This window comes from Rattus rattus, chromosome 8 (assembly GCF_011064425.1).
Source record: "Rattus rattus isolate New Zealand chromosome 8, Rrattus_CSIRO_v1, whole genome shotgun sequence".
In the NCBI taxonomy this organism is placed as follows: Eukaryota; Metazoa; Chordata; class Mammalia; order Rodentia; family Muridae; genus Rattus; species Rattus rattus.
Window position 1 is genome coordinate 35,627,605 of NC_046161.1, and position 16,281 is coordinate 35,643,885.

Here is a 16,281-nt window from a genome sequence, read left to right on the forward strand (position 1 = left end):
TGCAGTTGCCAGCACCAGTAAACATACAAACAACAATCCAGACCCAAGTGTTCTGTTTCTTTCTGTTTCCAAAACGTAGATAACAAAAATCTTGACCAAGTCTGAGAGACACCAGACCCAGGCCTCACTTGCCCTACATCATGCTGATTCTTAGAAACAGACCATAAGACTCTTGCCTTGTTTAGGGTCTGTTTCTAAGAATTCGTGAGAGGGGACACAGCAGTTAAGAGCACTGGCTACTCTACCTGAGGACCTGGCTTCAGCTCCTAGCACTCACAATCTTCTGTAACTCCAATTCTGGGAGAACTGACGCCCTCTTCAGTCCTCTGTAAGCACTGTGCACACATGGTATACAGAAATACATGCAGGCAAAACTCCCATACACATACAATAAAAATAATATTGAAAAAAATCTTGGATCAAACTTAGTTGTTTCTTTCTTCCTCATTATATCAGAGACCAAACACAAAGGCAGCTGACTGAAGGGTGTGTGAGCTGAGGGTGTGTGATTTTGTAGTATCTGCCCCAAGACAGCTGTTATGGTAACCACTTCCATACATCCTCCACATCCGCTTCCACACATTCTCCATATCATATCCACTTCTATACATCCTCTATATCATATCCACCTCCACACACCCTCCATATCATATCCACTTCACACATCCTCCATATCATATCCACCTCCACACATCCTCCATGTCCACTTCCACACATCCTTCATACACTTGGCAATAATCTGGGAAACACCTCAACCTTAGAGAAAACTAAGAACTGAAAACAATATATACACATATGTGTACACTTGTTGAGTGTGTGTAGGTGAGAGGTCAATGTTGAGTTTTTAAACCTTCTACTTCATTTTAAGTGTGTGTGTGTGTGTGTGTGTGTGTGTGTGTGTGTGTGTCTGTACCATGTGTGCAGGTGTCCTTGGAAGCCAGGAGCCATGATATCTCCTTTAGAGGCAGTTGTGAGCCTCTGGCATGAGTGCTGGGAACTGAATTTGGGTCCTCAAGTACTCGTAATTGCTGAGCTATCTCTCCATTACCCTTCTGCTTTATTCTTTGAGACAAGGACTCTCACTGAACCTGGAACGTCCAGGGATCCTTCTGTCTCTGCCACCCCCGCCCTCACTGACATTACAGGTACACGCACATGCACAACACTTTTGGTTTCCTGATGTGAGTTCTGGAGCATTGAATTCTGGCCTTCAGGCTTGCACTGAGCCATCTCCTCAGCCTGTGTGTGTGTGTGTGTGTGTGTGTGTGTGCATGTGTGTGTGCATGCATGTGTGTATGTGTATGCATGCATGTGTGTGTATGTATGCATGTGTGTGTGCATGCATGTGCGTGTATGTATGCGTGTATGTATGCATGTGTGTGTGCATGCATGTGTGTGTATGCATGCATGTGTGTGCATGCATGTGTGTGTATGCCATGTGTGTATGCATGTGTCCATTTGCGTGTATGTATGCATGTGTGTGTGCATGCATGTGTGTGTATGCATGCATGTGTGTGCATGCATGTGTGTGTATGTGTGTGTGCATGTGTGTATGTGTGTGTGCATGTGTGTATATGTATGTGTGTGTATGTGTGTGTGCATGCATGTGTATGTGCATGCATGTGTATGTGTGTGTACACGTGTGTGTGTGTGTGTGTGTGTGTGTGTGTGTGTGCTTGCTTGCTTGCTTTTCTGTTGGTTGGTTATGCTTTTTGTTGCTGTTGTTGTTTGCTTTGTTTTATTCAGACAAGCCCAGGCTGGCCTCGAACTCACTGTGTAGCTGAGGATAACCTTGAATTTCTAACCCTCCTGGATCTGGGATTACAGGTGTGTCCCACTATATCTACTTTTATGTGGGGATGGAACTCAAACCCAGGGGATTCATGGAGTCCGGGCAAGCACTCTACAAACTGAGCTCCATTCCTAGCCTGGGAATTTGAGAAATTGTTGATTTCTATTCTGTCTTCCTCCTGGGGACAGAATGGAGGAGGAGGAGGAGGAGGAGGAGAGTGGGAACATCACACACCCAAGGGACTCCAGAAGACCAAAACGACTAGAGAGAGAAGCTTGCAGGGCAGTGGATGTCTTATCAGAAGAGGCTGTAATAATTGAGCCTTCACAACTAAGAGATAAAGGGGGCCACGTTATTTTTAGAATAATTCACGTGGGCATTTGCAGCCTCTTTCCTTCTGCACAGACGAGCAGAATGTGGGTCACACAGAAAAGCAGTTACCCTTGGAGTTAACCGGAGGGCAGTGTTCCTTAGAAGACAAACCCTGTAAAATTCCACACCACCTTCTCTTGCAAAAGTGACTTCTCTGTAGGCCGGTGCACAGTCAACCCTGACCTTTCATTCTGCCTTTGTCCTTGGAAAAAGAGTCTGACTACCACATTTCTCTCTAGTAACCTTAAGGATCTTCTTGGTAATTCTAGGAGATGCCAACATTCTATGATCAGATGGAGTCTGCTTAGTCTGTCTCAGGAGGAATCAGCATCAACGACTGAAGAATGCTCTCATCAGGAAAGTCAGGCAAGGCCTGGCCTCACCACTCCCAAAGTGCCATACCTCACCTCGAAGCTTTGGCTCCTAGACTGGTTCTTAACATTTCTCAAACAGGCTTACCTGGGGTCAGCAAGACGTTCTGTCTGCCCGTTTCTTGTTTATTTTTAACATGTTCGGAAAGTACAAAAGAATTGTCAAAAGGTCATGGGCTAACAACAGCAATAGCAACAAAAACCTTCTGGTGTAGTTGAACAATTGGGAAACACGTAACTATTGCTTAATAAATTAATTAAACTAAAAGGCAGGTTTTCATCTAACTAGAGTAGTTATCCACTAGCCCTGAGGTTCATTCCAAAACCCAGGAGGTAGGCCTGAAATTGTAGATAGTGCCAAGCACACTCTCTATGCTGTGTTAAGTGTGTGTATTCTATGTATTTTTCTGTTAATAGCTATGGCCAAATTTAATTTATAGATTGAGAACAAAACCGAAAATAAAATAGAGAAGTTCTAATGATACGCTGTAAGGAAGTTATCGAAAAGCCATGAATTTGTGCGTGTGTGTACTGTGTATGTAGTTTATGCATGCATGAATTGTAACAAGTACATGTCCCCACGTGTTTGTGGCCCTGGGTGTGCACATACGGAGCCCAGAGAATGAGGTTGGGTGTCGCCGCTTTGTTCCCTTGAGACAGGGTCTTCCCCTGACCCTGAAGCTCACCATAAACCTAGGCCAGCTCTTAAGATTCGTCTGCCGGCTTCTCAATACCGAGGTAACATGGGCTTTTGTGAGTGCCGGAGATTTGAATTCAGGTCTTCATGTTTGCACAGCAAGCACTCCTCCACAGCACGATACCCCTCCACTGGGCCATCTCCCTATATCCCTAGCCCTACTTGTGAAATAGCAGCTTCTGATAGCTGAAATTGTGAGAGAAAAGGGAACAGCAGATACAGCAAGGACGGTATGTGGTCTTTCCTTAGATGCGGATCACCTGACTTTGTTGATCAAAAGCCTGAGGCTCTGCTTCCTGTGGCTTCAACGGTACGGCCGCTTCAGAGCTGATAGTTAACCTCTGAGAGTCTTCTTTCAGATAAAAAAAGATTAACATGGTCCTTCTGAGAGACACGTGGTTGACGGGAAAGCCTTGCTGACTACATCCAAAGAAGGATGCTAACACTTAGAGCCATTTGTCCGTAGTAGGATTCAGTTATGCCCACTCACACATTCTGTTGTAGAGTTTACAACCTCTCAAAGGGACCAGGCGAGATTTCTTTTTACATTTCTGTCCTTCTCCCTTGCTGGATTCAAAGCTCCTTTCTCATAAATGTATTCTGTGTGTGTGTGTGTGTGTGTGTGTGTGTGTGTGTGTGTGTGTGTGTGTATGCGTGTGCACATACACACATGCACAGGGAGGTCAGAAGACAACCTGTAAGATTTCCTTCTCTCCTTCTAATATGTGGGTTCCAGGAATTGAACTCAGGTCCTCAGGCTTGGCAGCAAGCGCCATCACCCACTGAGTCACCTTATTGGCCCTTAAAAACTCCTTGAGCGCAAAATTTAAAAAGTTCTGCATGCCCGGCGGTACCCTGCATGCTCTAAATGTGAGCGTATTATCAAATATCCCTGGATTTTGCCTGGGAGTATGCAGGGCTGCCAGGAAGCATTACCTCATGGTTAGCAAATCGGATGTCCCGAGAGAATATGGTGGCCACCCAGTCACACCCTAGCTTGACATCGATGTTCTGGGCGAGCTTCTCTAGGGTGGGTAGGTGGCTGGCTTGGAAGTGGTAGGCCAGCGTCACGTGCAGCTGCTTCTTATGAGGCTCCACGTGCACTTCTGGAAAAAGGTAGGGAGCATTCGGGGATTAGAAAAAAGAAATCACAACAATAAGAGAGACAGAAAAAAGGGCCCAGAAAGGTGTCCTGTTCCCCATATAACAAAGAAGTCAGTTCCTGGGAGAGGCAGCAGCAGAATCAAAGGGGTGGATCCCAGGCTCCAATCAACCCACTGTTCCAGAGATAAAAAACCACGACAGACGGCTTTTCAGCAGGAGCTGAGGATGGGCTCGGGTTAATCTTTTTGGCTGACTCCTCCTGACAAGTCCAGGGGCTCATCCCCAGCCCCTCCATTCAGACGAAGAAAAGGAGACCTAAGGGGCCAATGTGATTGATACAGAAACACAAAGCGGGTTTTGTGCCTGTGACCGCTGGAGCGGTTGTCTTCATCTGGGATCGGATTTCCTGGATTCTGGGAGTGCGGTGGAAAAGAGGGGGCTGGGGGAGACCTCGCAGCCTTACAGGCTTTCCCAACAACACGCGTGTGAATAGTTCCTTGTAGGGATCTGTCCTGGATGTTACAGAGTATAAAGTAACAGCCCCCTGCCTCTATCCCCTGGATGGCAGCAGCGCCCAAGGCATAACCCAAAAATCATGCTACGCATTGGCAAATGTCCCCTCAGGGTGACAAAAATAAAGCGGAACAAACCTACCAACACGAGGGATGAGCTTTAGTTCCCCTTTGTACGTGACATGCGGAAGGACTGTCTACTTCCCAGGAGAGAACCAAGAAGAAATTAAGGTAGCTAGTCAAGCCTTACAGAATTAGCGGGTCAGGTAGAGCAGGAAGCCGGTCTTTTGGATTTTAGCCCTTTTCCCCATTATACCGCAGAGCGTGTCTGTGGAGTGAGTCCACGAGACAGGTATTTGCGGCTGTTCCTATCTAGCTATACTCTGGGCCTTCAGTACTTGCTGATGAAATGAATGCTCTCGGGTGAGCCTTCTCGAGCCACCCAGAAAGAAGATCAACACTAAATATACTTGCCGAAGGAATCTGGGTGAACCAGTAATTCTAGACTACACACAGGCATGAGTTCTAGGGCAAAGACATAATGACCTACTTTCCACAAAGCTAGACCAGAGAAGTCGGGGTCATGCAGTTCTGGAGATCATCACCAGGGGGCACCACAGGGACAGAGCCATGAAGCCACCAAGTTCTTAGTAACTGTAGATTGTTGGAGACGGACTGGCAGTCTTCCATCCCCACACAGGAAAGCAGGTCCTTGACTGTCTCTCATTCCATCTGCACTTTAAGGATCGGTCACAGTCCTGCTTTCCTGATGCGTAAAGGATTTGAGGCTTTGTTTGGTTCTTGTAGTGATTTAGTGGGCTGACAATATTTAGTGGGACTAAACTCCTTAAGAGCAATGGATAAGAAGAGAGGTGATTTTTCCCTTTGTTATTCTATCTCTCTGAACCGTTTCTGTTCTCTGTTAATAAACCCGTGGCTGGTCCCTGGCTGAAAGGGGAAATGCAATCTAAGAAGACCCCCTCTCCAAACCACGGGGAGTCTCTTCAGGGCCCACAGTTCTTTTGAGAGCCCCCACAGCAGCGATTTGGGCTAAGCTCTATGCTGGGGCTTCTCAGAAGGATCACCCCACACACAAGACAAACATCAGTGAAGACAGACACCCTGTAAGATAACTGCTGGTGGTTAGGAGACAACGAAAAAACTGTGTGGCTTAGATCAGGTCTTCCCGTCTTTGGCTACCCCTAAATGTATGGCTGGAGAGCTGTGGGTATCCCCTAGTTTTTCATTTAGCACTGGGATTCAGGGGCTAGGAATTTAGCTCAGCACTGGGACAGCAAGCATGAAACCCTGGATTCTATCCCCAGGAACAGAGGAGGCCGTATGTGATGGTACACAGCTGGAGTCCCAGTACCCAGGAGCCCGTCACAGGAAGATTAAAAGTTCCTGGCCCAGCCTGGAGAGATGGCTCAGTGGTTAAGAGCACTGACTGCTCTTCCCAGAGGTCCTGAGTTCAAATCCCAGCAACCACATGGTGGCTCACAACCATCTGTAATGGGATCCGATGCCCTCTTCTGGTGTGTCTGAAGACAGAGACAGTGTACTCGTATATAATAAATAAATAAATCTTAAAAAAAAGTTTGTGGCCCAGCTTTAGCTACAAAATAACTTTAAGGCCAGCCTGGGCTACATGAGGCCTTATTTCAGCATCTTCAACTTGGTGAATATTTTTGTGATTCACTCTAACGTGGCTTCACTGCTCTGCACTGAATGGTCAGGTCCAGATAAAAGCAGGCCTAAGTGGGGGAGCTTAGAGGATGAAGGATGCTCTCTTAGATCTGCACCAGAGGAGATGGAGTCTACAAAGGGCTGCGTTTACAGTCTAGTGTGAACAGCCAAGTCCCTGGAGTAGGGGAACAAGGCATGGGCGAGCTCTTTGGCAGGTCAGCAGAACAAAGAGGTGCAACATTTTCACAAGGGATGTGGGGTGCTTCTTTGCCAGAGGAATCCACTTCTGCATGATCCTCCACCGCCTGTCTCCAGCCCTCTCCTCTGCAGAGGTTACCTTCTGATCTTAAAAGTCCCCCACATGTCATAATGTTGAAGACTTGATCACCAGCCTGTGGTACCATGGGGAAGAGGTGGGTTCTCTAAGAGGTGGACCCTATTGGGATGAAGTTAGGCTATCAGGGATGTGACTTTGAAGGGGACCTTGGGACCCCAGCCTCTTGTGCTCACTCTTCCTACTTCCTGGCCCCCTTGAGGTGAGCAGGTTTGTTCTGTGTCCTCCCACTAGGATGTTCTACCTTACCACAGGCTACGGGGCCAACCACCACTGGCTCAAAACTGTGGAACTATGAGTCAAAATGTATTAGCTCCTCTTTGTAGGTTGGCTGTCCCATAACTATTTCCCATCCCCGTCCTTTCGACCTCTGATATTGAGATCTGGGACTGGACTGACAACTGCGGGTGTTTACCGGTTTTGGACGCAGCCTCTGCGGCGAAGTCAGCCGCGAACTTCTTGAGGACCTCCGCGCTGTCTTCCTTCACAAAGAGCCCGATGAAGTTGGAGGAGGTGTACAGCTCCAGGGGTAGTGGGGCTGAGAACTTACACTTCCATCGACTGACAGTAGTCTGCAGGGCTTCTCCCAGAGCGTCCACCTTGCTGTCCTCGCACTGGGGATGGAAAACAGGCTTCACTATAGTCCGGAGAGAGAGAGAAGCCTGCAGCCCCTCGGCACTCAGCCCGTCCCCAGAGTGCCAGGGCTGATCATGCAATGACTAAACCAGCATTCATGTTGAAGAAGAGCTTTGGGATCTCAATTATCTAGACCCTGATTATCTCTCCAGTGGGCAAATGAAACTAAGGAATGCATCATGACACCTCTTCCCGCTACCCTCGATCTGTCGTGGTTCCTGGGAAACCTTGCCAGAATGCCATCTGATTGGCTAAGCAGAAAACAAAAACCAAGGGTTGGGGTTGAGGCGTTGGTTAAAGGAAACAGAATTTCAGAGTAACTACAAGACAGTATGGTAACGACAGCTAGAAGCCATGCGATGTATTCTTGGAAACTGCTAAAAGGGTGGATTTTTTTGGGCTGGGAATGGGGTGCAGGTTAGAGCCCTTTCTTAGCATGCTGGAGGCCCTGTGCTCAATCTACAGCCCCAAAAGCAAGCAAGAAGATGAAGGTAGTAGGTGGTCAAGTTCTTACCACAAACCGACAGAGACAATAGGCAGTGTGTATAGGAATTGGCTCAGCCAGCATTCTATAATGCTTACATAAACCAAACGGTCACACCAGATACCAGCATCTGTCAATTACGTAAGTTCTTGGGGCTGGGGAGATCGATGGCTCAGTGGTTAAGAACACTTGCTGTCCTTGCCAAGGACCCACGCTTGGTTCCCAGCACCCACATGATGGTTCACAGCTGTCTATAACTCCAGTTCCAGGGGACTCGACACCCTTCTCTGGCCTCTGTGTGTGTCAGGCACGGAAGCAGTGCACAGACATACACCTATAGACAAAAAAACAATCCGGAGGGTGGAGCAGAGGATGTAGCTGAGTTGATAGACTGCTTGACTAGCATGTGAGAAGCAGAGGATTCCATCTCCAACACCACGTAAAACTGGGTGTGGACAAATAAATCAGATGTGGCGAGGTCATACCTGCAAGCTCAGCACTGGGAATGAAGGCAGGAAGGTCAGTAGTTCAAGGTCATCCTCGGCTACATTGAGCTCTAGGTTAGCCTGGAATACGTGAGACCCTGCCTTGTGCCCCTGCCCCTGCTGAAAAGGCAGGATAGGGAGTTGACTCAGTGTGAGGGAGTGTTTGCTTTGGGTGCATGAGTACCAGAGTTTAAATTCCAGGCACGGCACTCAGGAATTATATTGTGTTGAGTCCCCTGAAACTGTAGTTATGGACAGTTATGAACCATTCTGTGGGTGTTTGTAAGCCCAACACAGGAAGGATGAGGTAGCTGAAACCCAACAGCTCACTTAGCCTGTCAGCCCGCCCCCTCCAAAAAAGTGAGGTTCCAGTTCAGCTAGAGGCCCTGTTTCTAGGGAATAAGGTAGTGAGAGGAAGATACTTCAGATTCAAAGGAGGACCAGGGAAAGGAGGAGGAGGAGGAGTGGGGAGGATGGGGGAACCAACAAACAAAGAAGCAGGAACACAGCCTCCAGCACTCTTTCAGTTGCTCCTCAGACAACTGTTGTCTTCACCACCACTCCCATGATCCTTGGGAAGAAGAAAGAAGGAGGCTGGGGAGTGGTGACATCATCCACCTACTCTCTTTGGAGGGTTGGGAGGAAGGATGAGTGTTTCTCTAAAGCCTAAACGCTTTCCTGCAAGATCCTCGGATGACTAAGAGGAAGTGATAATCGATTTAATTTTCAGAGTGAGGTTGCTGGAGACAAGGTGTTAGGAACACGTTATTTACCTGAGACACACACGAAGTGAGAATTACGTCCAGAAGAAGAAGAAGAAAAAACCCAAAGCAAAATGTATTTTTGAAAACTGTTTTTTAAAAGGCTACCATCCCGCCTTTGTGCAGAACACGCGTGGGTAAGCCAACTCCATCACTGGGAGGAGCAGAAGTAGGGGACGAATGCTTCATATCTTATATTATGGAGGATTGATTTAGCCTCTAAATAGGCTTTTCCATGGATAGCTAGGGTGTGGATGAGGAACTGTGGCAAGAGAAAGTTATCTCTTCAGTCTCTAGAAAACTCTAGTAAGACCTCACATGGTGATGTTCATGTAGAGGGAGTGGCTTTTCCTGCCTGTTATCTGGATCCCCACTCTCTCTGTTCCTTCTGCTCCCCACCCTGAGAGTTGACCAGGCATGGCGGTCCGTGCCTGTGATCACAGTACTTGGGAGGCTGAGGCAGGAGGATTGGGAATGTAAAAGTTTCAGGTCAGCCCCGGTGACATAGCAAGCTGGCTTGGGCTATGAGTCTCTGTCTCAAAAATAAAAATACAGGAATAAAGCTCACTTGGAGAACATACCATACTAACATGAGGATGTGAGTTCAATGCCCGGAACCACCTGAAAAAAACCTGGGTGTGTTAGCATGGACTTGTGACTCCAGGATCAGGGCGGTGAGACTGGAGACATCTCTGGCGCTCGCTGGCTGTTCAGCCTGCCTAGACTCCTTAGTGAGTTTCAGGCTAGAGTACAAGATGAGGTGGATGAGGTGATTACGTGTGCAAACACACACACACTGATACTCCTACCCTAAGAGTGGAATGAGTAGACAGTAAACATGTATGAAGAAGCTACATCAATGGCTGACAGGCAAATTTCCACCCACCAAGGGTTGGGCTTATCCTTCAGGTTTTAGAAGTATATTATTTTCCTGATGCACTGAATCCAGATGTTCCAGGGCCTCAGCCGATGCCAGGAGAGTGGAAGTAGAGTGAGGCCCTCACTGGAGACCACACTGACCTCTGGGAGGTCCACCCAGTGCTGGGAGCTCCTAAATATCTTAGTCTTCTGGAAAAGCTCCGATCTTCACTCCCGGTGCCCAGGGACACTGAGGGGTTGGGGGTGGGGAGACAGGGGTGTGCGATGTGGCTTACCATGAAGAACTGGCAGAGGGTGATGTGGGGGAAGATGTTGTGGGCCTTGTTCTTCCCACAGATCTGCTTGGACTGCTGCCAGAAGTCAGAGAGCTTCTGGGCTAATGGACCGGTTGGGCGGAGGTAGAGGACATACTCCCGAGGCAGGGGGTCATCCAGGAAGGGGTCCCCGACGTGGGAGAACAGCCTGTGGGAGATGAGAGATACAAGAAAGCCTCACTGGCGAACAATGGACGAGGAGGAAGAGAGGAGGCAGGCCCATCCCTCCCCAGGACCACACCGAGAAGGGTTTCCATTTGTGCGGTAAAAATCCACCCTTTGAAGCTTACACACCCAACCAAGTCTCAGATGGAGAGGCTTCTGTTCTCCTCATCCCACAACTCCCTAAAAAAACCCCAAAGCTGCTCTCCAGGAAGCATCCTTGGGTTAACTCCAAATCCGTTCCCCACAGAGGAGTTTCCTCACACACAGCCCATTCCTTCAGCTCAGTCTACTCTGGAGCTCGTGTGACTCCAAAGCGAAAGGAAGGTCCAGGAGGGTGGCCCGTGGGCTCATCCTTGGGAATGACATCCTGGTACATGAGTAGGACATTTTTCTAAATTGGCCAGCTTAGCATCCACAGGCGTCCAGTGAATCTAGAGGTGACTGGCAGGCCTCAGATAATGTGAGCCTCTGTCTGAGAGGATTTCGAAAGCCTTTAAACAGATCCAAGGAGATATGCACGCCCTGGGGCCAGGGCAGGGCTTGACAAATGGGTCTGTCACGTTTGTCTCTTCCCCTCCTGGAAGGGTCCATTAGAAAAAAGACTGCACATGCGAGCTCATCATAGACACTCAGAGTTAATTACACGCTATTCTCTCGATTTATTTATTTCATACCAACCAGTCACATGCTGCTTGAACGCTTCTTCCTCCCGTGGATGCCAGAGCTTTTTGTCTGCAAAAAAGAAACCAAATATCTATTGTTAGTATTTTTAGCCTTCCCCTCAGCTCTTCTCACGAGGGTGGAGTGGGCAGAGGCGACATCGGAGTGTGCGTTCCCTACACTGCTGTGTGGCATAGGAAAGGTGCCTGCAGCAGGGGCTCCCCAAGGGTCCCAGGAAGGCAGGTGGAAGGCAGGACTAGTCATCAATTTCCATGTAATTAGCATTGGATTTGCATGCAGCCTGACATCCCGCTGTCTATTTTCAGTTGTTTCCACATTAGGGTTTTATTTTCACTTCCCTAAAAGTTGTCATGTCTTTGCATTTTCTCCCCGATTTTCACCCACTCATTTCCAATGACCTAGATCCCCCACAGAGTGGATTCTTATAACCCTTGATGGAATGGGTGGGGAAGAACAGGAAGACTCGGGGCTAAATATCTACAAGGACACTTGGATAAACTCACTTCTTCCTCCTTTTCCTGCCCCAACGACCCAAGGGGATCATCATGTTCAATTACTTTGCAGACATCTTTGGGGACAAAACAGAGCCAGGGAGTGCTATTACCAGTTACTTCTGGAGAGATAGCTCAAAGCCTTCCTGATGGTGGGCCAGTAGCTACAAGGGGCTCACTGCAGTGAGACTTGCAAGTTTGCAAGGGGCACTGCAGGGCCAGGTCAGCCAGAGCCACAGAGCTCTGGGTTTGCATCCTGCTTTGGTGCTGATTCATGGGGAACAAGATTCACACAGTCCCTGTCCCTGGGGAATGTGGTCCAGTAGGCAGGAAAACAAGAGCTAGAAGCTAACTATCTGATTACATTGGGGGCAAGAGCTGTGGAGGGAACTGGGTATGGTGGTGCACATGTTTGATCCAACACTGGGGGGAAGCAGAGTTTAGCCTGGTCTACATAGAGAATTTCAGGCCAGCCAGGGTTACAGGGTGAGACCTTGACTCAGTAGTAATAACAGTAGTAATTGTAGTAATAGTAATAGTAGTAGTAATTGTGGTAGTAATAGTAGTAGTGGTGGTGGTAGTAATAGTAGTAATAGTAGTAGTAATTATAGTAGTAGCAATAGTAATAATAGTAGTGGTAGTAATAGTAGTAATAATAGTGATAGTGGTAGTAATAGTAATAATAGTAGTTGTAGTAGTAATAGTAATAGTGGTAGTAATACTAGCAGTGGTAGTAATAGTAGTAGTGGTAGTGATAGTAGTAGTGGTAGTAATAGTAGTAGTGGTAGTGATAGTAGTAGTGGTAGTAATAGTAGTAGTGGTAGTAATAGTAATAGTGGTAGTAATAGTAGTAGTGGTAGTAATAGTAATAGTGGTAGTAATAGTAATAGTAGTAGTAATGGAGGGGAAGCCTGAGAACCTTGACAATGTACAGAAGTCTAATGACAGCATCGAGGCAGAGGCACTGTGAACTGTAAGGTGACAACTCACTGGGAGGGGAGGGGTGGCTGTGGTGGGTAGACACCATGTTTCTACTCTGTCCTGGAATGTAAAGATGGGTCGTATTACACGGAGCCTTGGCTAGCTAGTGCCTGACACATCACAGGTGGCCAGTATGAGATCATTTTCAAAGCAGGCCATCAGTAAGTGATGACTTTTGTGCTTTCCACTACACTGATTTGGGGTCCTAGGGCAGAAGGGAAGGAGGGAAGGAATTCAAATTGAATTGTCACTCTTTCCAAGTATCCTTTTCCTTCTCGCCCGAGGATCCTGGGTCTGTGTCTGTCTGTCTGTCTGTCTGTCTGTCTGTCTGTCTCTCTCTCTCTCTCTCTCTCTCTCTCTCTCTCCCCCTCCATGGACCACTCAGAGCCATGAGTGAGTCTCTGGGTCAGGCTGGGAGAGACTTTAGATATCATGTGTGTGCCCAGTTTCTTCAGCCTCCCAAGGAAAACTCCAGGAGAGAGGAGAAATCTGCTCAAAGCAGGCCTGGCTTTTCTCCCAGATTAACTCCCCAGCGATGGGCTACCTGGAACAGCATGGGGCGAGACACAAACTATTCACTGAGATGAAGTCCAGGAGAAAAGAGGTGGGCCTCTGGGAAAGGAAGCTGGTCAAAGGCAGCTTAGAAGCAGGGAGCACTCTCATCCCCACTACTACTGCCCGGGGTTGAGACCCACACCTCCCTTTTTTAGGTAGGGAAGCCACATAAAAAAAAAGCCCACCAGTCAGGGGTTGTTGGAGGCTATTAAATGCCCCCAGAAGGACCCATTGTTCCCAAAACAATTGGGATGAGAACTCATTTTCAGCCCAGACAATGTGCTATTTATAGAGAGCATCCAATTTCTTTGTCTTGCACCCTTCCCCCCAACGAAATACAGCTGACTGAAATTTAATTTATTTCTTTGGAGAAGCCGCCACGAGAATCCTCTGGAAATGAGAGATCTAATTAAGTTATGGTCTCCCTAACTTAAAAGTCTCGTTTTTTTTGGAGAAGGTTCAGAGGTGGGAGGGTGGATTGAGATAATGGAAGGTTTGAGTGGCATACAGGTTAAAGACACCTAAACAGGTCTTCACACAGAATGCAAGGCTGAGGGAGGAGCATCTCACTTAACACACCCTGCCCGGTGAGGGGTAGCTGTGTTGGCAACAGCACCAAGGGCCCTTGAGCCTCAAGAAATACTCTGGAAGAAATAGGTTTTAAACATTGTTTTTAAACCTTTCTTTTTAGATTTATTTGACACGTACGTTTGTCTGCATGTATGTGTATGTACTGTGTTTGTGCCTGGTACCTGCAGAGGTCAGGGCACTGACTCCCACAGAACTGGAGTTACAGAAGATTGTGAGCCAGCACTCGGGTGCTGGGAACTAAACTCTAGTCCTCTGGAAGAGCAGCAAGTGCTGAGCTAACTCTCCAGCTTCCGCCTCCCTCCTTTTTTGGGGGAGGACAGTGTGGTGGTGGTGAGGCCAGAGGAGCTGCAGGAGTTGGTACCCTCCTTCGGTAATGGATTGAACTCAGGCTGTCAGGGCTTTGTGGTGAGCGCACAGTGGTTCTTAAATGTACTTCTAAAGGTTTCTAGAAAGTCAATTCATACCTCTGAAACAGAGGAGTGAACTTGCTAGGCAGGGAAAACCCCATTCCTCAGAGGGAGGCCGGGAGGCTCAAAGCAAGCTGGTTACAACGGTTTGAGTCTGTTCCCAGAACTCTGCCCACAGAACAGGCCGGCGCGGAACAGCAGCTGCAGACTCCCAGCTCTGCTCAGCTGAAGAGCGAGTTGCCATAGAGCACCACCCCCACGGCCTACCCCCTGGGGCCAACGCCAAGGGCCAGTGGGAGTATGCTGGGAACAGCCAAGCCCCAGCTCAGGCCAGGCATCTGCTCCCCTCAGCGCAACTCAGAGGCTGGCAGGGGTTTCACTTCAGAGTCCCGGCCTCTGCAGGTGGAGAAGCTCCCCTTCAGCCTGGACTGTGAGAGTCCAGCCCCACCTTCAGGTGATGTTGGGGCAGTTCGGAGGACAAGCACTCTTTGGTAGGGTGGTCTCACGTGAGACCAGTGGGTGGGGACACTCTGTGAGTTCCCGACATTCCATCACATCAAACAGCCTGGTCTTAAATCATTGGTAGTGGACAATGAAACAAAACATCCTGCTTTCTGCTTACCAAGGAAGGAGACCAGAACAGCTGACACAAAAGCAAGGGCTGAGGGACAAGACAGATGAGCCAAACAGGCCTCTATGAAGGTCCCAGCCGCTGGGAGGAGCCAGCAGTATCGTCAACCAATCACCTCCTCTGCTGTGAGTCCTCCCCTTTGGGGGTTCTCCCCTCTACTGAGGGTCCTCCCCTCTGCTGGGAGTCCTCCCCTCAGCTGGGAATCCTCTCTGCTGGGGGTCCTCCCCTCTGCTGGGAGTCCTCCCCTCAGCTGGGAATCCTCTCTGCTGGGAGTCCTCCCCTCTGCTGGGAGTCCTCCCCTCAGCTGGGAGTCCTTCCCTCAGCTGCGAATCCTCTCTGCTGGGGGTCCTCCCCTCTGCTGGGAGTCCTCCCCTCAGCTGGGAGTCCTCTCTGCTGGGGGTCCTCCCCTCAGCTGGGAGTCCTCCCCTCAGCTGGGAGTCCTCCCCTCAGCTGGGAGTCCTCTCTGCTGGGGGTCCTCCCCTCTGCTGGGAGTCCTCCCCTCAGCTGGGAATCCTCTCTGCTGGGAGTCCTCCCCTCAGCTGGGAATCCTCTCTGCTGGGAGTCCTCCCCTCAGCTGGGAGTCCTTCCCTCAGCTGCGAATCCTCTCTGCTGGGGGTCCTCCCCTCTGCTGGGAGTCCTCCCCTCAGCTGGGAGTCCTCTCTGCTGGGGGTCCTCCCCTCAGCTGGGAGTCCTCCCCTCAGCTGGGAGTCCTCCCCTCTGCTGGGAGTCCTCCCCTCAGCTGGGAGTCCTTCCCTCAGCTGCGAATCCTCTCTGCTGGGGGTCCTCCCCTCTGCTGGGAGTCCTCCCCTCAGCTGGGAGTCCTCTCTGCTGGGGGTCCTCCCCTCAGCTGGGAGTCCTCCCCTCAGCTGGGAGTCCTCCCCTCAGCTGGGAGTCCTCTCTGCTGGGGGTCCTCCCCTCTGCTGGGAGTCTCCCCTTAGCTGGGAGTCCTCCTGCTGCTCCCAGCTCCCAGGATCTTCAGATCTCTGCATGTGGAAAGATGGCCTCAAGGATCCTGCTTTAGAAGGTTCACAAAGAAACTTTCCTGCTGGTTTGCCTGTGACAGCATTCCCCCTCTCCTTTCCTCCTTCCTCACCTGCAGTCCTTCTCTTTCTCCCAGTCCCTTCCCTCTTTCTTTCCCTTCGTTGTCCCCTCACCCCCTGCCTGTTTTTCCTTAAGAAATTGCACAGAATCAGATGAAAATGAAGAGCCAAGCCAAAGGCCCGCAGTGCTGGTTCCTGATTGGTGGTATCTTTCAGGGACCACGGTCTGATCCAGGCTTGCATCAGTCATATCCAGATGCCACAAGAGCCTCTTCTCTTAATTCCCTATGAAACTGTTCTCCATGTCACTCT

The 16,281-nt window shown here is 49.2% G+C and overlaps 1 protein-coding gene across 1 annotated transcript in view; it reads right to left on the reverse strand.

Moving 5' to 3' along the window:
• Positions 1–16,281, reverse strand: part of Ubash3b (ubiquitin associated and SH3 domain containing B) — a 146,753-nt gene that overhangs the window by 29,292 nt on the left and 101,180 nt on the right. Inside the window, exons 2-5 of the mRNA XM_032911579.1 lie at positions 11,271–11,324; positions 10,389–10,575; positions 7,284–7,482; positions 4,169–4,338 (exon numbers count right to left, since the gene is read on the reverse strand). Of these exons, the coding sequence (XP_032767470.1) occupies positions 4,169–4,338; positions 7,284–7,482; positions 10,389–10,575; positions 11,271–11,324 (610 nt within the window). The remainder of the gene's footprint in view (positions 1–4,168; positions 4,339–7,283; positions 7,483–10,388; positions 10,576–11,270; positions 11,325–16,281) is intronic.